Source organism: Betta splendens, chromosome 9, assembly GCF_900634795.4.
Source record: "Betta splendens chromosome 9, fBetSpl5.4, whole genome shotgun sequence".
NCBI lineage: Eukaryota > Metazoa > Chordata > Actinopteri > Anabantiformes > Osphronemidae > Betta > Betta splendens.
The window spans coordinates 14,372,796-14,393,475 of NC_040889.2; the positions used below are offsets into that span (position 1 = coordinate 14,372,796).

At 41.5% G+C, this 20,680-nt stretch overlaps 3 protein-coding genes across 14 annotated transcripts; all 3 read right to left on the reverse strand.

The window, feature by feature from the left end:
* Nucleotides 1-448: 448 nt before the first annotated feature.
* On the reverse strand, nt 449-3,524 carry snrnp27 (small nuclear ribonucleoprotein 27 (U4/U6.U5)). Its single transcript, XM_029160966.3, has 6 exons — nt 3,300-3,524; nt 2,506-2,638; nt 1,836-1,951; nt 1,614-1,693; nt 1,127-1,191; nt 449-755 (listed from the first exon to the last, which is right to left on the reverse strand). The coding sequence occupies exons 1-6, from the start codon at nt 3,334-3,336 to the stop codon at nt 701-703; spliced, it is 486 nt and encodes a 161-aa protein (XP_029016799.1). The 5' UTR covers nt 3,337-3,524; the 3' UTR covers nt 449-700.
* A 605-nt stretch (nt 3,525-4,129) lies between these two features.
* add2 (adducin 2 (beta)) lies at nt 4,130-15,503 on the reverse strand. 10 transcript variants are annotated; one of them, XM_055511452.1, is made up of 17 exons: nt 15,145-15,503; nt 12,455-12,508; nt 12,286-12,359; nt 11,408-11,592; nt 10,885-11,026; nt 10,242-10,393; nt 9,393-9,473; nt 9,137-9,286; nt 8,823-8,966; nt 8,541-8,639; nt 7,659-7,835; nt 7,154-7,402; nt 6,332-6,448; nt 6,161-6,247; nt 5,947-6,073; nt 5,442-5,513; nt 4,130-4,718 (listed from the first exon to the last, which is right to left on the reverse strand). In XM_055511452.1, exons 4-17 carry the CDS (start codon nt 11,552-11,554, stop codon nt 4,462-4,464), a joined length of 2,001 nt encoding a protein of 666 aa, XP_055367427.1. In that variant the 5' UTR covers nt 11,555-11,592; nt 12,286-12,359; nt 12,455-12,508; nt 15,145-15,503; the 3' UTR covers nt 4,130-4,461. The 10 variants fall into 10 exon arrangements, with proteins under 10 accessions (XP_055367427.1, XP_055367431.1, XP_055367426.1 ...); XM_055511456.1 differs by lacking the exon at nt 15,145-15,503 and adding an exon at nt 12,621-15,127; XM_055511451.1 differs by lacking the exon at nt 12,286-12,359.
* A 620-nt stretch (nt 15,504-16,123) lies between these two features.
* On the reverse strand, nt 16,124-20,250 carry figla (folliculogenesis specific bHLH transcription factor). 3 transcript variants are annotated; one of them, XM_055511459.1, is made up of 6 exons: nt 19,849-20,250; nt 19,104-19,250; nt 18,896-18,982; nt 18,140-18,304; nt 16,698-16,842; nt 16,124-16,305 (listed from the first exon to the last, which is right to left on the reverse strand). In XM_055511459.1, exons 1-6 carry the CDS (start codon nt 20,047-20,049, stop codon nt 16,229-16,231), a joined length of 822 nt encoding a protein of 273 aa, XP_055367434.1. In that variant the 5' UTR covers nt 20,050-20,250; the 3' UTR covers nt 16,124-16,228. The 3 variants fall into 3 exon arrangements, with proteins under 3 accessions (XP_055367434.1, XP_029019980.1, XP_029019981.1); XM_029164147.3 differs by having other exon boundaries at nt 16,698-16,762; nt 18,131-18,304; nt 19,849-20,238; XM_029164148.3 differs by having other exon boundaries at nt 16,698-16,762; nt 19,849-20,233.
* Between the last annotated feature and the right edge of the window lie 430 nt (nt 20,251-20,680).

Consider the following 20,680-nt stretch of genomic DNA (forward strand, 5'->3'; position numbering starts at 1 on the left):
GGCTACTTGGGTGCCGTATCAAGCAAAACCGATGTGCGCATGCGAATTTCAGAACCACGACAGGAGCCATACCTGTATGAGCTGGATGTACATTTTGAAGCAAGGTGAACCATATTGATGTAAACAAACGAGATAAAAGCTAAAATCAATTGTATGGGACCCAACATGTTGTTGTAAATTATTATTTTTTAAAATTTATTATTTTATTATCTATAGTTTACCTGTACATGTACCAATAAAAGCTTTAATATTACACAAAACATGTTAAAAATAATGTTTATATGCATATATGACATATTTAAAATCCTCAATGCTTTCAAATGTCATCAGGGTAAATAAAAACCAAATTCCCGCTCATTATGGCAGAAAATACACACTTTTTTTCCTTCAGGGAAATAATGCAGAAGCCAGTGTTTGCCTCTCCCCTAAAAAAAACAACAATCAGGACTGATTTTGCACTCTTTGTTTAATGAAAGAACAAGGAAACAATGAATTATAACTACACTGGGTCTCAACAGTGCATTGTTGTGGCTAAGAGAAAACACTCCTATTTACATCAATGCGTTCAAAAAGTATGTACATAATTGTTGCATCAAACAAGCAATCAAAACAAGTTAAAAATAAAATGGGAAAACAGCACAATACCAGCCACAAGAGAGGACAGAGGTTAAATCTCAGTCACAATAAGCTGTTGACACTTTTAGGCAATGAAGTCCAATGGTCTGTTGAATCCCCCCTTTCTGTTCATGTACTGCCTAAAAAACATATAAGAAAACATTACATCACTGTTACCCTCGCAACACTTGCAGATTACATCATCGAGCACCAATGGGAAAGCTGGGATCTCTGCATAGAAACACCTGCAGAGGTGATTGGCTACAAAAACAGTGGATGATGCAGAGAGCGCACATTGTGAGAGGACTGAAAAGTTGACGTCTTTAGTACAGCAATGTGAGCAACAATTAGGTTTCTGGCAATACCTTCAGGAAGCCATTGATATAACAGACTAAGGGGTTTAAGGAACATCTTCTGACAATATCTGTAGCTACTAGAGCACTGATATGATAAAGCATAACCTGAATCGATGTAGATGTAGAATATCACAAATAGCCTGTTGTTGACATACCTGTACTTTCTCTTCATGGTCACATTGACGGCATATGCATTTACTGATCCAGTGGTTTTCTTCCCCTATTTGAAACATAACATTATAAAGACTATAAACACTGCAGTTCAGTTTATAAGGTGAAAATAATTCTGCTCAATTTCAATTTATGATTTTAATTCATAAAATGGCCCTGCTCAGATTAATTCAAGCATCGTAAGCAAAAACCTAAACTATAAACTACTTCTTTGTGGTTTACAATTATTTCATTTTTGCCATTTAACTAAATACAACTAAATAATTAAAAAAAACTCACTTAAACAATGACATTGACGCGTTTTCAAATTACAACAAAGTGTCTGTTAAATGTGACAAATTCTTATGTAACTAAACAGTAGTAAATACACTGTTTTGGATCTGTAAAAGTCATGAATGTTGGTTATGATTTTGTTGTCAATTATCCTAAATGAAATAACTGCTCCACCTTGTGACCAGACTGTGTACTCACCTTGGTGGTATCAAAGGAACCAAATCCCATCAGCTTCATCATCTCAATTTCCTCTTCTGTTTTGCCCTGCATGTCCTCAGCTGTTTAACACATTAGCATACAGTAACATTGAGTGTTAAGGATAAAAAACAAAACGAAATGCAAGCTGCATTGGACCTAAAAGTACTTAGTATTGAACTTATACTGATATCCAACTGAATGTCTAAATTGTTTATCTCATACCAGAAATCTGAATGGGCTTTGATGTCTTTTCCTTAACGTCTTTGCGATCATCATCACGTCTGTCTTTTTGTCTCGCAGGAGAAAGTGAAGAGGAGCGATGACGTCTAGGAGGAGACCTACACAACACAACAACAACAACAGAGTTAGCTGCAAGAGGGGTTATCTGACAAAGGTTTTATTTACAAAAGACGGTATCATAAATGTACAGCACCAGTACAACGCCTTGTGTAATTTTGTTATACAGCCAGTGTTCACAGGGTTGTGGACTTTTAAACACAATTAAACAATGTTTCTTCTTTACCAAAATATATACACTATATTTGGTAATAAATGGTCCGTTATATTTGTAAAATTGCAACAGCAAGAGGACAAATGAAGATGAAAGACCTACAATTTGTACACTTTTATTAGTGTAAGTAGACATCTTGTATGAAATAAACATGAAAGGGGGGGTGGTAGGGTGGTACACTGTGTGTGTGTGTGTGTGTGTGTGTGTGTGTGTGTGTGTGTGTGTGTGGTCATTCTTTTAAATGTTCTTCAAAAAATGAGCCAAGGCCCCAGAGTCTGAATTTGAAAAAAATAAAACCTACCTTTCAACCCTTCAAAAAAAAACACCGATGATGAACCAATCAGTAATGTTTAAAGTGAAAAAATGGGCTTTAGCACTCACCTGGACCGTCTCCTGTGAGGAGACCGTGACCGACTTCTGCGTCTGTCTCTGTCCCGATCTCGAGAACGAGAGCGATCCCTCTCCCTTCGCCTTCGCTCACGCTCCCGTGAAGTTGAGCGGGAGCGTCTTCTCTCTGCAGCATTATAAAAAAAATGAATCAAAATCAATCTCAAAAATAACCTCGGATAGACACACACTATACAATACCTCTGTATTTAAACGCGCATAGAACTGATATTGATACAATCCGTATACATGACAAAGACATTGTCAGTCATGTTTTTGTTGCAGTACAATTGTGAACTGTTTTATAAACACAAATGCAAGATACACCATAAAGTTAGTGTAACATCTAAACGTGTTTTGAAACTGACAATAAGATAACCGATGTACACCAATATAAAAAAGGAGCCAATACTTTTTACGTTGATTACAGACAACAAAAACGTTCAAACGTTCAAAGATGTAAACGAATTCAAATAATTAAACCAGTTGAACTATTTTACCTGGTAACTTTAATTACATTAAATGTCTACGGTAACATTTTTTTCTGGTATGCACTCATGAACGTGTAGTTTTGAAGCTAACGTAGCTTAGAGGCTACACAATGATGAGTAGAGGCTACACAAATCACGTTATCGGCTGTGAAGTCGGTTTATGAGAAAACAAATAAATACCTAAACATATTGTTGTGTATAACGTCGTTATCTGGGCTAAAACTACCCAGCGAGCATACGAAGTGGTAACGCCGCCTAGCTAGCCACTTAGCTAGCTAGTTTCCAGAGGTGTCTTACCTCGTCTTGGGGGAGATCGACTCCTGCTCCTACCCATTCTCCAAATACTTCAGGGATTAAGCAATTCGTAAACTAGTTTGGTAGATAGCAATGTATTTTAGACTTAAAAAATGCTAAAATGGTTGTTTTCTCAACGTTAAGATTGGCTACTCGAAGCCGTACTCTGTTGTCTCTTTTGGACAGGTTAGTCAGTGAACTTCCGGTGAGCTCTGTGATCACGGGCGCCCCCTGTCGTCACGGAAGTGAGTCTAGAAGAGGCTGTTATACAACTTTACGGTGCAGCTTCCTGCTCTCCATGGACAAATTGCGGATGCATGACATAAAAACCCGAAGATATGTAATTGTTCCTGTTGCTCATATTGAGTGCATCTTTACATTAAATCGAGCAAATCAGAAAGCAGACATCAACTGAATGTCCAATGGATTTAAAGCAAACTTGATCTTTAATGACATGATACATGGTAACCTTGCAACACTCACATACACATTCTAATATAAAATAAATTAAAACCATAAATAACGTACATTAGCATTTTAATTTTTAACAGCTACTGGCTCAAACAGAAAATAATTACAACTGTTAGAGGTATGTTGCACACAAACGTTTAAAAAGAAAATGAGAGAAGTGGAATGTTTTAGTACCTTCAGTATCTTTCATAGGTGGGTTTCAAACTGCATTGTTAAATAGCAAATCAGTTATATGCTCTTGTATTTTGGTAATAGTGAAATTTATAGCAACTTACGATTTGTGGGGGGCCCATTACATTTTTTCCCCACTCGTAGTTTTCTCTTTTGACCCTGCTGTTATGTCAGTAGGCTAATAAATTTGTGCGTGTGCGTGTGCGTGTGTGTGTGTGTGTGTGTGTGTAGGCGTAGCGTGTCAGATTGTTGAGTTGAATCTGATCTGGGTCAAAAAGCAAGTAATAATTCTCAGTGTTTTTAACCAGCATCAGATGATTCTCCACACACATCAAATCAGTGACTAGCACTGTTACAGTAAAGCACTGAAAAGTCAATAGGACAAACTGTGTATGTGAATGACATCCTAAGTGACAAAAGTTTGAACAGATCTGATGTGGTTAACTCCATCCGCTACTTCATTATACACCAAATAAAAAGATTCACAGCAGCATTTCACCGAGGCCGGGTTTGTCTGAATGCCTCAGGTCTCTGCTTTCTCCTTCTGCTTCTTGCTCTTTTTCAGAAACGATGGCGGCTTGAACTTCTTCTTCTTCTTTGATGGGGACTTGGATGGCGAACCCTCAGGGGTGCCGCCTTGTAGTTTGGCAGGCAGAGATGTGGGAGCAGAAGAGGTGTCATTGGTTGAAAGTGCCTTCATGCCTTTCTCCAGTTCTTCTGTCGTCTGCTTCTCCTCCTCGCCTCCGTTCTGTATGGCTGGAGAGTCGGTCTTTGTCTCTTCTGGTCCAGGTTCCATGAAAAGGAAAAAAAAATGGTGTTCAGACAGAATTAATCCCACTGAGTGGACTGGAGCTGCAAAGTTACATGCTGAGCGCGTTTATATATGGACATGCTTGCTTAATAAAAATGGCTTATTGGACTGTTTCTCTGTACTTACTAGTGTGACAAGACCAAAGCACCTGATGTGTGCCCTATGAATCAGTGTGGAGTAACACACAAAGGGAAAGACAGACACAGAGGGAGAGAATACAACAGAGACAGTGACAAGACAGATGAAATGTGGCAAATGGAAATCAAACAACTAAAATAAGAGACTGTACCAAACATCATAACACAGGTGTAACTCAACAATAACCTGGCTGTCATACATAGTTTCGGCAGCACAGCCTTTTACATGTAATGGTTACTCTTGTGTTTTGCTGTTTGTCAATTATGAGAAAGCTGACATCCCCTGTTACTCCTAATCATATTTAATATAAAAGGCAAGGACCAACACCGTGCCCAGATGCTTAAATTCAATTTAGTTTATTTGCCTTTATTTATGATGTCACATTATTCACTCAGAAGCAGGTTAGTTGTTGTTTTGTGGGAGTAACATGGTTGTCGGTGAGTATTTGAAGCAAGATGGATGGAAGCAGCACTAAGCCACACATGGGTCCACGTAGGACTTGGAGCACGCTGCTGGACAAGCAGGGAGGCGGTCAGTGCCCAGCCAGGCCTCAGCTGTGAGGGGAGGGCCCTTTGTGGGGGAGGTAGCAGGGGGAGACTCCTTGTCATTTGCCACCTCCTCCCCTACTTTCACAGACACACACAATGAGGGACAGTGAGGGATCAACCAGTTGTGCAGTAGGTTAGAATTAGTGAGGTCAACAGAAGTGTACCCGTCACCCGTGAAATCGCTTTGGTTACTGTGTGTAGCATTTCACTCAGGAATATTGACATTTTAGAAGCCTGTTAGTGAGGATACTTTAGTGAAGATACATGCAACAACCTTGTCATACAAACCAAAGGCCAGAATTAGTCAATGCTGGTATAATTGCTTTCATATGTCACACAACAGCAATTTTTACTTGATTGAATGAATTAAATGATATTAGTGAACAGATAGTTATCAGCATGCAGGACTGGATAGTGATCCTCTAGATAACCACCATTTAAAAAGTCTATTACACAATGTGCTGCATGGTTAGTTACAGTAACACATGATCTAAAGACTAATGAATATTACCGTTGGTCCCGCCGTCCTGTTTCCTCTGCACCTCCTTACGGTACTCCTCCAGCTCCTGGTCTGTCAGCTGGTTGAAGGGGTTGGGAGGTTCTGGCTCTGGTGGGACTTTGGGTGGGCTTACTGGAGACTACGACACACAGAACCACTGCTTACAGCTCTACACACCAAGAGTTGCATTAAAAGAACAGACATCTTTGCATGGGCTGCAGTTTACCGGAGGGCTGTTCTCTGTTATGACACTGGCGAGAACCTGAGACTGCGGTCCAGCTGTCTTCATGTCCTGACGATTCTGCTGTCGGATCTGGGTGGACAGTTTGGATTGTTGCAACGGTATAACAAAGGCAAAGTTAGATAAAAACACAAGGGTCAATTTGAGCAAAGGGACCTTGTTTCGGGTTTCAATCACTTCTTGCGGGTTGGTGAATAGAGGCACGAACTGGTTGGGGTTCTCTATCTTGATGGAAGTGCTGCCAGCTTGTGTCATCTCCTCTGTCTTCAACCACTAAGCAAGAGAAAAGCAGAATCAAAATGTTTTTTTTAATCTACTTCACCCAACTATTAGCAGTTTGTATATCATATTAGGGGTTGTCTCATTTGACAAGACATGGACTTTTGTTTCTCATGTAGGACAAGGAACGGTATGGATTTAATAATTGCCACCAGGTGGCAGCAGGCACTGAAACAGTGGTCTCTAAGCAGCAGGCTTTCCCCTGCAATGCAGAGATGAGAAGAGCTAGATGGTGGGAGGGACAGAGAGAGAGGGAAAAGAAAGAGGAAGGAGCCAAGCTCCTCCCACTGATGTAAGGAAACCAGCTTCATAGCGTTTTTGTCTCTGTAGGCCTCATCACTGCAGCTCTGCTCTCTCATCCCTGTGGTATACTGAAATAAAAACACATGCTCCACAGTGTCCAACAATCTCCACATGAATCAGAGAAAACTGTTGATTTTGACTAAAGAAATACCCACAATGCAATGTACATCAACTCTAACCAGCTTCTTGTAGAACAGTAAAGAAATGGCGAGTCCAGCAGGCCCTCCTTTGTATAATGAGGCTTTATAGCGCAGCAAGATTTAAGTCTGATCTTCTTTCGCTCCTCAGCACTGATCCCTCTGCTCTTCTTCATTATTCAAACATATCTGCAACTTTCCTTTTACAATTTCCTTCTGGGGACTTTACAGAGAATTGAATGTGATTGCTGGGGCTCACGGTGGTGCGCTGGTGTCCGGGGCTGGCTTGCTCCTGGCTCACTTTTTGGTAAGTGTTGGGGGTGTTGAGCCATCGGGTCCTCTCCTGTTGCTGCCGTTGGGCAAAAGGGTGCTGCCTCAGGGCCGGGTGGACTCCGTCGTCGTCGAACTGGTGGAAGGCCGTGACCGTCGCAGGCACTTCCACCTCCCTTCGTGTCCGTGATCGTTCCAGCAGCACGGGGAAACGGTAGGCGTAGCCGGTACGGTAGCCCTAGAGAAGGAGCACACACTGTATAAGAACAACTGCTAAGTGCTACTAAAGCATTGGTGCTAAACTAATAAGTGGGAGTCTGCATGGATAGGACATGTCAAAGAACTGTCAAACAACACTTTAGTATTGAGTTATTGCTGATGCAAACACCAGCATTTAACATTAAAAGTTCCATTAGCAAACCACAGGGAAGCATTCGCTGCATACTTTTATTGTGAAGCATTTTCAGGAAGTGCATGTTCATCATCTTGCCTACCAGGTTATCCAGAGTTCTCATCAGGGCCTCAAACTCATGCTCCCCGACGCGACTCTTGTGCAGGGGCCCAAACGTGGAGCCGGCCCAACCCACAGTGCCGGCAGGGTTGGGTTTGTGAGTGGTCCGGTCCAGTAGAATCAGGTTCTGTTCTCCACCTGCACAGCACAAAGCTGAAACCTGGAAGCGACACAATTGGAAGATGAAACTAATTTTGTAAGACAAATAGAAAGGAAGTACTCATCCCTCTTTCAATCCTACTTTTATTCAATTCACAGCACGCCAGGAAACATGACGAGCCACTTTCTCGCCAGTAGCAACCACCACAGCATCCTAACCCACTGCTGGCACCTCTCACACGACTCCCTAGGCTCATAAGTCAGAGCCAGAACAGAAGCAGTTCATTTTGCATTTGTCTTACTTCATTGGTTGGTTTAGAGTCAGCACCTACTATGCTACTCATAGTCAAACTCATTTGCTGTTTGGGTTTTTTTGTTTGGTTGCTGACTTTCCCTCAGTTGTGTGAACTGCTCGTTTGTGCATGCAGTCCTGCAGACCTGCCTATTTATCAGCGCTTGCACAGCATTTGCCCTTGCAAAATATGAAAAACTGCTTAGGAAGACACGCATTCATTGAGATCAAGGACAAATTTAGACAGATTAGCAGAACGGGCCTGAATATTCCAGCAGTCATGTATGTGCTCTTTTGGCAGATGACATTCCTGTGGTACATTATGCTGCAGTGCAGATGTGCTGGCTAATTCAAAAGGAATCAAAAGGTTCAAATGCCTAACTGCAACACTGCTGTATCTATTTTTTTTCACAGGCTCACTCTCCCACACACCCACATACAGCACATGCCATAAGGAGAGTTTGCGCACGTCACCTGGATCTGGCAGGCAGCTTGGATGTGATAGATGGAGTAAAAGGCCTCCTCCACAGATTCTCCCAGAGCTACAATGCCATGATTCCTCAGAACAAGAACCTGGAATACACATGGGACAAAATCAATCTAAGAGCAACAGATTCAGTAATTAATGCAGCATAAGGTCATTACACCTCAAGTCCTCTCACTGAGCTCAAACCAACCAAGTGGGAACAGTGACTGCAGAGATATGCAGGCATTGTATTACACGTATTACAGCTCGGTCTGCTTAGGTCTGCTCACCTTGCAGGTGGGTCCCAAGCTCTTCTGGAGCTCCACTCTGTCTTCCTCCTCCTCCATAACTCCATTGTAGTCATAGTATGCAACGTCTCCAACCAGCAGAGCCTCATGAGACAAAGGCAGGAGGCCGCGCTTCATAGCTGAAACCTGGAGACAAGTGGCTGTCAGCTGTGGCAGCAAGAGTCCTAAGAGGCTCATGATTACAGCGCCTGAGGTTTTTTGTATGTTATGAGATGGCTGCAGAACAGAACTATGTCTTTATTTAGCTCGATTACCAAAACTCTAGAACCCTCCTCTGTCAGCTGAGTCTGACTCACCGCAGCAGACGCCGGCGTGTGTAGGTGAAGCAGGCAGCGGACATCGGGTCGGGCCGAGTAGATGGCCGAGTGGAGGCTGAACTTCTCTTTGTCCACGCCCAGGCTGGTGCTGCCCTTCTCCACCACCTCACCCAGGATATTCACCTTCACCTGTGTGAAGAGCCAACACACAGAGCCAACAGTAAGTTTGCAACAGAAGAAGTGCAGTATGTCATTATTTGAGAGCCAGGTTATATGTAACCTTGATCTTACTCACCAGACTGGATCCAGTCACCTCACTGTAGGCCAGACCGTCTGGAAGCACCAGGAAATGCTCTTGTTCTTTACTGACACGCAGCTGTCAGCGAGGAACAGAAAGAATTAAAGACAAACACTTACAGGGATGCTAAATCATCTTTGGTCTTCCACTGGGTACGGCAGAAATCAGGTTTAAGAATCTTAAATAAATCCTGAGTGGTTAATCACAGTGCCTGTGAAGCTTAAATTAAGAGTTTATAAATTGAAATGTAAGAATTACCCTAAGACATATTATGGCAATCGGCGAATAGCGTTCAGAAGCTGACTTGCTTTTTAGAAGCTTGCTTTTTTCAGACATTGTCAGTAAATGACGGTTAATTACATTTCTGGCTCATCATTCTAGAACTGTTCACTGAAAACATGTTTAAAACAATCCACACAGCAATTGAAACGCTGTTAAGGCACATAATAGATATGTGATGCATGTACTTACAATATTTTCTATGAGCTGCACTACAATGAATCAGACATGGCACAATCTTTACGTTCTGTCAATGCCAACGTCAATTATCAGAGCACTGTGTTCTGCTATAACTGAGTCTGGAAAAACTCTTTCAACTTAAGGTTAGGAAACGTTTTAGAGCATCCATTTGTTTTTGTGCTTTAAATTTGCTTAGCAAAGAAAAAGATAAAGAACAGAAACCTGAGAATGACAGTCAGAATGACAGAACAGACAGTACGAACAGTGTCCTTCTAATCTTGTTCCAGGAGCCCTTTTTCCTTCTCTTTGTGTAAATCTATTCTGCATCATAGCAAGAGGAAAACACACAAAGGCTGGATGCATAATGTTAAAAAAAGTGAAGCTAACAGTGAGGCAGGCGCGGCTGATTTGGGCCCAACCGTAGAGGTCGAACAGGCGATGGGTGCTGGCCAGCTTGCAGCGCATCAGCCTCTCTCCCTTCACCAGGCTGCCGGGCTCCCAGCCATGCAGGTCGTTGATGGGTGTCACCATCATCATATCTGTGCGGTGTGAGAAAATGGGAAATGTCGACATCTAGAACTGTGGAAAATGGCCTTTATGGAAGCCCACCAGAGCCAGAACCTCCCTTATGATTTATAGAATTTTCTTTTAGAAATGGTATTACTTTAAACACAACATAGGTGAATAAAAATATTAATCATAATAATTGCATCTTTTGATATATTTCTTCAAAATGTTATCATAAACAATCTCCTGTCAATGTAAATATAAACTAATTTCATCAGTGTGAGTTTCATCAGTGATAAGCAAAGCACAGTTTGTAAGAATTATATTTTATGTTACTTTATTATTTATATAATTATACATGGCAGACAATGTGGTATTAGCCATTTCAGTGTTATTTGGAGTATTGGTTAATGGTAGTACACTTTTTCTGCTTGAAGCTAGACCAGCTACAGCGTAGAGACCACATCTTTTAATAATGACTTACAGACACATACGGCTGGGTTCATGTGTACATGATACTTACTGGAAGGGGAGACCGGCAACGAGGCTGGAGAGCCATGTGAAGCCATGAAATCAGCAAGCTGCCTCAGTGCCCACAGGTTGGAGGAGCTGCCCCCCTTCTTCATCTGTTCCTGGATCAGCACATCCAACTCCTCTCTGAATGACTGCACACACACAAACATCACATAATAAATACAAAAGAGTCTTCCTTAGAAAACTAAGATTAACATTTCTGGTTTTGACAAACCTTGGATTATCTCCAACATTTACGTCATCAGAATCATTTGAAAGATTCTCTAATCCCATAAAATTTATGGGGGCTTAAAACGCACACACGCACTGATTATCAAATCCTAAATGACAGAAGTGAGGGTGCCTCAACATTTTAATGTTTAAACACACACACATTCCAAGCAGCATACAGCAGAGAACAGATTGTTTCTAATGTGGAGCAGTGATCACATGACAAGAAGAAAACGAAAATATTAGAAAATGACTAGGATGATAATTTTCAGAATAAAAATGCTGATAAACATTCAACTCACTGGGCTCTGGAGAAGGCTGGAGATGCGTTTTGATTGCTGGGTGCCGGAGCCGGGTGTGGAATGCTGAGGAGACTGGAGACCCTCAGGGAGCCCATCACTGGGGCTGCGCTGCACCGGGGTGCCCTTGGGAGTGGGAGACTTGCTCATCTTCTGCTGTTGTGCCTTGCAACCAAGTGTGGGTGAAACTATAAAAGGAAGAGTGTCAGTAGAATTACACATGTGGGCTAAATTACATCTCAAGAGTTTAAAAGAAGGCATTCCAAACAAAACACTCACACGCTTTAAAGCAGATATAGCTGTGCTGATGTTATTTACTTATTCAATTGTGAATTACAGCAGCGAATCTACCATGTTGGAGAGTCATTGAGATGCTTGATTAAAAAGTCCATAGCTTCACTTAGAGTTACATCGATCTTTCCTTCCTCTCACTTGTTCCAAGAGGTTCAATACTACTCCCATATCAGCCCATTAAATATTAAGCCAGTTAGCTTCACTCAACAGAAAGACTTGGACTGAGGGAAATAGATAGTCCGGTTCTGTCTAAATGTAAAGAAATCCACATGTCAGCAACTCCAAACTGCTTACTCTACCTAACGACCTGACAAATGACATGCAGCATTATGAGGATCAGGTCCAGGTGTACACTTTAGGTGAACTAGACTAACTCCACGGCTAATACTAACATTTCATATTTTTTAATTGATTTATTAGTTTTAGGCAATAAAGTTCAGATAAAGCATTCTATTACATTAGCCATAGGCCCCAGTCCAAGATGTCATTATCATTTGTGTATCAAGCCATGGTACAGTAGTAAACAAATGTGAAAAGGGGGAATATACAATGAGAATACCTTATTCTAATAATCAAGAGCTGCTCACCATGATGGGTGAGAGATACTTCAATTGTACAACTGAATCTTTCTGTATCTTGTATTAACCTGAAAGCCAATTCCCTGTTGGCAGGAATACCATTAACAATGCATTAGACAACACATTAAACACCACACTCCTTGCATTTTGAAGAACAGCATTAGAATAAAACACCTACCCTCACAATAAGGATGATGTATTCCTCAGGGCACCGAGCAGTGAAAGTGCAGAGCTATAGGAAATGCAGTATTAGCAGTTAGAGCTCACGTGCAGCAGCATCACAACCACCACAGGAAGTCGGCTTGTGATACGTCTCAGTAATTGGAGAAAGGCTAAAGCATTACCATAAGGATTTTCAGAGAAGAACCAGCCACTCCCTGAAAAAAACATACTTAACCCTGACACACAGACACACAAACACTAGGCTGCATGGAGAAGATAAGTCCCACATAAACCACACCCTCCTCTCCTTTTGCGCTTCTGACTCAGTCATTTCTAAGCTGGTTAACTGTAGAAAACCATTTACAGAAAAAGCATTTAAAAAAAAAGACAGAAAGTTACATCACATCCACAGAATTAGTAAATCTCACAGACAGATGACTAAACCGTTAATGGAGTTTCTAGTCTAACACTGCACTTGTGTCAGTGGGCCTGCGCAACAGTGATGAAGCTGCCAAAACATGCACAAGCATCGCAACAGTTTATGGTGCGTTTATTGTCAAATAGATGCCGGTCTTTGCATATAGTTGTTGATGAAGTTCATGTTACGTTTGCAGCTCCATGCAAATACTGTAAGTCTGAATGTCAACAAGTCGCTTATTTAAAGCAGCAGTCTGTCTGTTCACACAATAGATGATGGTTGACAGTGTGTATTATTGTCTCTGGGGTGGAGGGGCCTCAGCTGCTGGCAGTCGGCAGACAGAAAGACTCTCTCCAGGGAGGGTCCTAATGACTAGGGGAGACGAGACGCTGCTGCTGGCTTGCCATCAGGTGCACTAGCTCTGCAGCATAATCACATAACATCATAAAAGCTCAGGAGGCAAATGGGGACGCTCTTCTGAGTTTCACTCCTCTGCTGCAGTTGTACAAGTTTAAGATTTCAGAGCCATGTTAAGTAGTGTTTAATACCAGTCTTAAATAGCTTAACACATTAATAATGATTTATTAGAAATGTACAAAATAGGAACACTACAACAGAATAGAAATTGATGTAAATATACGTCATGTTTACAATGAAAGTGTTATATCTACAAAATATTTTAATATAAAATATTTATAATGCACAGCAGTACATGCCTGCATTGACTGGTGTAAATCTAATCACATTCAGTATTTTTAGGAGAACTGAGCACTGACCTGTAACAGCAGCAAGGCAGACGGGGCTACAATTATCTAAGTAGGTCTGCATTGATTTTCTTTGGCTCCACTTGTATGTCACGATTAACTTTATAAAACATTTTAAACGTTTGGCAAATACTTATAATGTCCAACTACAGCACATACATTTTATTTTTAAATCACTGCAGCTTATAATGTCTTTGTTGTTAAAGTAAACAGCCTAACCAGTCGGTTAGCTGGTGCTGTCCTGCCATGATTACTATTGATAGCCGTGTCAACATCATTGCCTACAGTAAGTCAATGCAAAAAAAGAAGTTCCCAACACCGGATGGAATTAAAGTAGATTTATGTGCTCTAACTTTTTACCACCAAATGGGCTTAAAACATTACATAGTGTTGCAGAAATGTGAACTACATGAAAATGTTTCAGTGCATGATTGATCATGAGGTGAAATACGTTTTGCTCACAGTGCAGCACAAAATTTCCGTGGCATATTTACTTCACTAAAAAGCTATATTATAAAGATGCAGAACAAATGGCAAAGCAGTTGGAGTGATGGAGTTCATTACAGTCAAGAGGGAGTTTTCCTTTTTATTAGCTACTTCATTTTAGTGGATTTATTAGTAGAACTGTAAAGAGTTATAGCGTGAACAACCAGGGAAAATATAAAATACTTATTTTTACTCTATTTTTTTCCTTTGCTTTGCTTTTTATTTGCTAAAAACTTAAGCTGTTTCCTCTCTCCTTAAACTTAACCCCACCTCATAGCAGACTCTACTTTCTAATAATATTCTTATTATCATCATCAACATCATTCTGTGGCTGAGAGCTCTCAAATCTGCCATCCAACTCCCACAAACGCTAGGGTGCCAAATGGGGCAGGAAGAGGAGACGAGGCCCGTGAGATGTGCAGCCCTATCAACCCGAACGCACAACATGGTTTTATAGCTTTTAGCGCCATCCGTTCTTCCTTTCAATTAAACGCTGCCTAGCAACACTCGCACCCGCTGCAGCATCAGCACCAGCGCCAGCAGAGCATCCGCTAATGGCCACCCACAGAATGCAGAGGCCAGCGGCGACGGCACGAAGCACGCGAGTCTCCAAACGCACATCCCAAACCACACTGGAACAAACTAGCGCATCCCGTCTTCACACGGCGAGAAAGCGCTCGGAGGTGTAAACACCCACAATGCGGACGCTAATGAGCGACTTTGTGGCTAAAAAAAACTCAGGATGCAGTTCCATCACAACACAAACGGCACATTAAGACGTTGCCCTGACCACGGGCCTCGATCGGCAGGACGCCGTGACCAGCACGCTTCTCGCTGACCGCAGAGTAAGCGAGCGACGCGCCGATCCCGACGTCGAGCTGCAAACGCAGCTTCGTGACAGCGCGAGGCATCCTTTGTGAAATGCGCACGGGGGGATCATGCTTGCGTCGGGGCGGACCCTCCTCTGCGCCCATCGTTTGCCCATTGTTGCCTTGCTCGACATTGCTAAAGAGAAAAATGACGAGAACGTGTACTCACCTCAGCGCATCATCGGCACCGTCTCCTCTGCGTGGGTGCGGCACACCCACAGCCCGGAGCCGTCCTCAGGGTGGGCAGATGCGCTCAGCTACCAGCCTGTGTGGGCTGCGACAGGGCTCCTTTGTCAGACCGTTTCAGGGCCTCAGCTGATACCAAGCCAGCGGACCCTGATGTTTTCAAAGACCAGCCCACTGCCACGCCTGCCCTCGGTTTGACACCCGAAGACTCCCACACACACGGCGACAGTGAGAATCACTGTATGTGTGCAAGTCGTCTTGTCATTGTGTTGGTAAAGCCTAAATACAGCACAAGGGTTGTTGGTTTATGCTGTCTGGTAAAATGTTGTCTGGTGAGCGAGGCCCAGTTAAATTTGGCCAACATACGTCCCATCAAACAGGCGCCACCTGCTGTTTAAAGTGGTTTAATCAGGCGCGATACAGGACACGAACTTTAGCGTTAAGTGCTCCTTCAGAATGATACGTTTCTCATTAAAGTGATCAACACACAGGTCTACGGCTTCATCCAGTAGATATCAGTCATTAGTTTTTCTTTTGCCCCCCACTACAATCTAGGTTTGCGGGGTTTTTTTTTTGCAATTTGAAATGAAAACAGTTACAAGCTTGGTTTCATCAAAAAAAAAAAAAAAAGACTGTCGCAGATGCAACTGCCATCAAAAAAACCTTATAATTACTGTAGCTCAATGTCTCCCAGCTACTATATTCTGCTTATATTTTATTAAAGTTCACGCTATCTTAATGCTAAGTAGAATTAATAACACTCACTGAAAAGGGTGAAATTGTCAAATAAACTGTTTGAATCTTCTTAGTTTTGTACAGTTAATTGTAATGTTCTGTAATTTTCATTCACTGATGATAATGAATCAGAAAATTAGAAGACAACCAGGCAAAAATACCTAAACAAATCATATTTCAGCATACTACACACCAGCAGTAAAAACGTACAATGAATCGGACAGAAATGATGCTGTCTCAGTTTATTTTAGGAGATATCAAGTACACTGTAGCGAAAAAAAATAAAATCACATTCATATGTTGACAAAAAAACAAAATAGATTGTTCAATTGTCAATGAAATTTGAAAGTAAAATAAAATGGACAAATAAAAAAACTCTTCAAGAATATTCCTTCCTTCAAACAGGCCCCTAAAAACACAAGGTTTAGATTAGAGATACTGAACAACACTATTTCTCCATAAAATCATCTTGATACATGTTGTACCCTGATCATAGCATTGCTGGGTGCAACATACAGTACCAGATGAAGGCAGTGTAACGAAATAAAAGCCCAGAGTTTATACTTGTTAAAAAGTCAGTCAGTGATCATTTACACCACATGGGGGCAACAACTGTACATGTATGCTAAGATTTCAATTTGGTATCACTGTTAATTTTAAATCAACTTCAGCATTTATAAGCAAGAAAAAAGCATTATTACATTTAAACCCTGTAGTTTTTCAAAAACGTTACTATCTAGATTTGTTTGCAGTCATTAGATTTCTAGATAAAAATGCATAATAAACAACAGAACATCTAACCTGGCTCGTTTCCAATGCTTGTGAAAGACATGGACACTGAACGCTTTTCAGCAGGGTTGAGACATCTGGTAAAAAAAAAAAAAAAGGCCACAATAACTGTGTTGATGTTTTGGCTGACTGTAAAAGAAACAGGGCAAATTGCTTCCTGTGAAGAAAACATTTTTCTGTTAGGATTTGAGAACAGTCATAAGAAGCGGTTGATGCACACATTTTAAAACAAGTTCTGTACTCTTTTGACACCTCGCGGCGCTCTGGGGGGATCGTAAAGCGTTCCCAGGCCAGCTGAGAGACACGGTCCCTCCAGCATGAGCTTTCTGTGGCCCTTCCTCTTGGGACATACTGTAACACCGCCCAAGGGAGGTGTCCAGGAGGCATCTAGACAGATGCCGCAGCCACCTCTGCAGACTCCTCTCAGTGTGGAGGAACATGGCTCTAATGAGAGATGCTGGCAAGTGACCATGGTGCCCCCTGCCACTCCTTTCAGCCGCCTGTATCTGGGGCGTTGTCCTTTCGATCGTGACCCAAAGCTCATGACCATGACCTTCACAATATGTTGGAATTTAACTTGCAAATATAGAAACCCACACTGTGAAATGAGTGTAAATCTAATATTTAGTATTCAGTATGTGCAAAAGAATAGAAGGAATAAGTTTGGATAAAAACTCAAAACAACATTTCACACTAAGACTGAATGGCACAACAGCATGAGTGTGGAAGGTATGAAAAGGCAGTCGCATCTTGATCCAAACCTCTTCACCTTGAATTATCCAATCAGATGATGAGCTACTTGTGAAGACAGTTTGAATGTTTTGGGCGTTAAGGCCACACTAAGCATAATCAAATGTGTTGATTGCCAGCTGTAATTGTAGTGTATTCCTGCCAGATCGTTTCAGGAATTAAACATGTGTCTGATTGCCTATTGTCTGAAAGGTCTGTTTTTCTAGAATTACGTTTGAAGCCTGCTCGTCTCGTGTTTGAAAGGTTACACCAATTGTCACAACTGCGTTCCCTCAGTTCTAATAACACAGTTACATAATATGTTGAGCTCTACGCAAAGTTTAAAATGATAGGGAACAGCATTTTTTTTTTATTTTAATGTGTTAAAGGTCTAATTTGTACACCGATGCACAAGCTTTTGCAGTTTCATAAATTAGACATTAGAATGTATTTTAACTATTTCCTTCTATTAATTTAAAGAGTGATGAAATTACACACAACCAATATAATGACAACATGGAATTAATATCTTACCACCACAGATGACCAGTGTAGCATGTTCATTTAATTGTCCATTTATGCAATTAAATATAAATCATTTGTTAAATTTGAATTTCATTTCGAACTTGAACCTACCAAACCTGAAATCTAATAATACACTATATGTATGTTTGTTGTTTGTGTGTCTTTGATGAGAATTGAGGCAGGTTACTTGCAGGATTTACTTGAGTTACTGAAGTCTGATCCGGTCCTACTTGGATGATGAACTGGTACGCAGGCATCACACAATGCTGCAACATCACTCTGGTCATATCTCCTCCATCGTCCGTCACTGGTTCTGAGGGCAGGGGGAACCCACCTTCTACATGCTCCCCGGACATGTTCAGCAACTGTCAGGAAAAAACAAAGATGCAGGTGGATACATTTGTGAACTATAGCTATATAGATGTGTGACAGGAATTTTGCACACTGTCTTTTACTCAAACAACCCTGAGTTGACTGACTGACTTGCCCATAGACTTCATATGCCTTCACAACATTGTCACTGAAAACATATCTTCACCTACCTTTTAGTGACATTCTGCACAAAACAGCTGTATATTAAGTTAAATAATCAAGCGACTTTATTTTTAGTTTTATTCTATTCAATTATTATAGGACAATGCTTCCTTCTTTTGTCGGCTCAATACCCTTTCACACGTACTTTCCAGGGCATCACTAAACCTTATCAGTAGCCTTGTCCACTTGCGCTTGTGTGTACAATTAGGGATTTTAACAGCTTCTGACTGAGTCATTAAGCACCCTTCAAAGTACCTTCAAAGTTCCAAAGTCCCTTTAAAGCCTGTTAAAAGCCTTTATTTATTTTTAATCTAGTTAGTACAGTCGGTAGTTTATGTATCATGGTACTTTTATGTTTGTAGCTCACATTAACTGCCTCCAACTACCATCACCAACTGCACGGTCAAAAAGACAACACTCACATCGTCCACTCTCCACATCTTGTCCAAGCCCTCAGTCTGACCATAAGTGATTGCATTCTTTAGGAAATCAGTGCCACTGCCATTATCCTGAAACATGGGAAATGACAATAATCAACATGTATGAACAATATGTCTGGGAGCAGAGTCTGGAAAACAACAATAGACACTTGTCATTTGATAAAATGCTAATTATTAAAAACGTACTTACACGGTCAGTGTCCTGCAAAACTGCAACAAGCAACCTAATATATTCAGCTGCAGCCTTAAGCGTGTCCACTTTACTGGGTTTGCGGTCTGGACGCATGAGTGGCACCATGGCCTTCAAACGGGAGAACATGGTGTTCAAGTTCCTAATCTGCACAAAAGATATGGAATTTATGATATGACAGAAGGCATGTGGCAGATTAGTAAATCTGAAATTCGTTTTGATGAACCAATCGTCACATTACATATGAAGGATTCCGATATCAAGAAAGCTTTTTTTTCAATTTCTGAATCAACTTGCTGCCAAATTCACCAAAACGTATGTTATTAACCGCGTCTGCAGGCCCATGAAGCTTGTGGTAACATATTACAACTGAGTACTTTGACAAAACAAGCATTTAGAAAGTTAAAGGGGGAAAAGACAGGTGACACCGCGGCTGCGCTGGAGCCATGCTTTTACAGTACGGTTTACAGAACCACTGCCCATTTCTTCTTATCAAAACATAGAAACGAACACACAATAGGAAAAATAGATAATGATAATTTTAAGTCACCAGAAATAAGGAAAAAAGTCAATAACAAAAATGCTTCCGGATAAAAGTATGAATGAAAATAAATGATTATTAAACGTATTGTGCTCATCAGAGCGCTGAAGTTAGCTTAGGCTAACTGCTGCTTAAAGTTGGCCTCTCAGTCTAACATTTCGCAGCGCCGTACTGTATATAATTAGCCCTTAAACCAACACTCACTCTCAGTCTTTCCTTGGCATTGACCAGTTCTCTTTTTTTCACAGTTTCGCTGAAGTCTTCGGCGACAAAGTAAAAGCCGTCCTTCGTCCGTTTGAACTTCTCTACGTTGCTGTAAACGGGCAGCGCGGACTCGCCGGTCAAACGCTTGAGGATGTCGCCCATGAGTTCCTCCTGTGGCACTTTCATCTTCACGAGGAACATGTGTGGAGCGCGCGGGCCTCGTCGAAACGTCTCCTCTGGCGAACTGCGGCGACGGAGGAGCAGCTCCAGGATGACGGACAGCCACACCTGCGCTCAGCGGCTCAATTAGGCTGCTGCCAACGGCCGCGAGCTCCAGCTGCTGCGGCGTGCCGGTGGACGACGTGCTGTTGGAAATGAGAAAAAATAAAATTAAAGAGGAAAAAAAGGCTAGGTCCATGGCGCTGAACTTTCAGAATGGCTTTATCCTCGTCAAGTGCTCTAATTGAGTAATTATGACTATTGTCAACTCAATCCGGGGTCTAATAAAAGGTGCTCTTTCCTTTTCTTTGAAGAGAAGGAAAAGTAAACTCTGATTGGGTTTTTTTCATTTGGTTTACCTCAAAGAGCTTAAAAGGACGTTCAGTGGGTGTTTTTTTTTTAAAGATACAGAGAACCTCATTTCTAAATTCTGAAGTTTTGGCAGAAGAATAAGCCAATGTATTAGAGCAATGGGAAAAAAATGCATCTGCAAATCAGGGGATACTTTTTAAAGCCGCTGGTGAATGTAGTTCATACACAACAGGAACATAAACCTCACACAAACAAACTCTGCATTATGCACTCACTACAGTTAGGTCACTGTAGCTGTAAC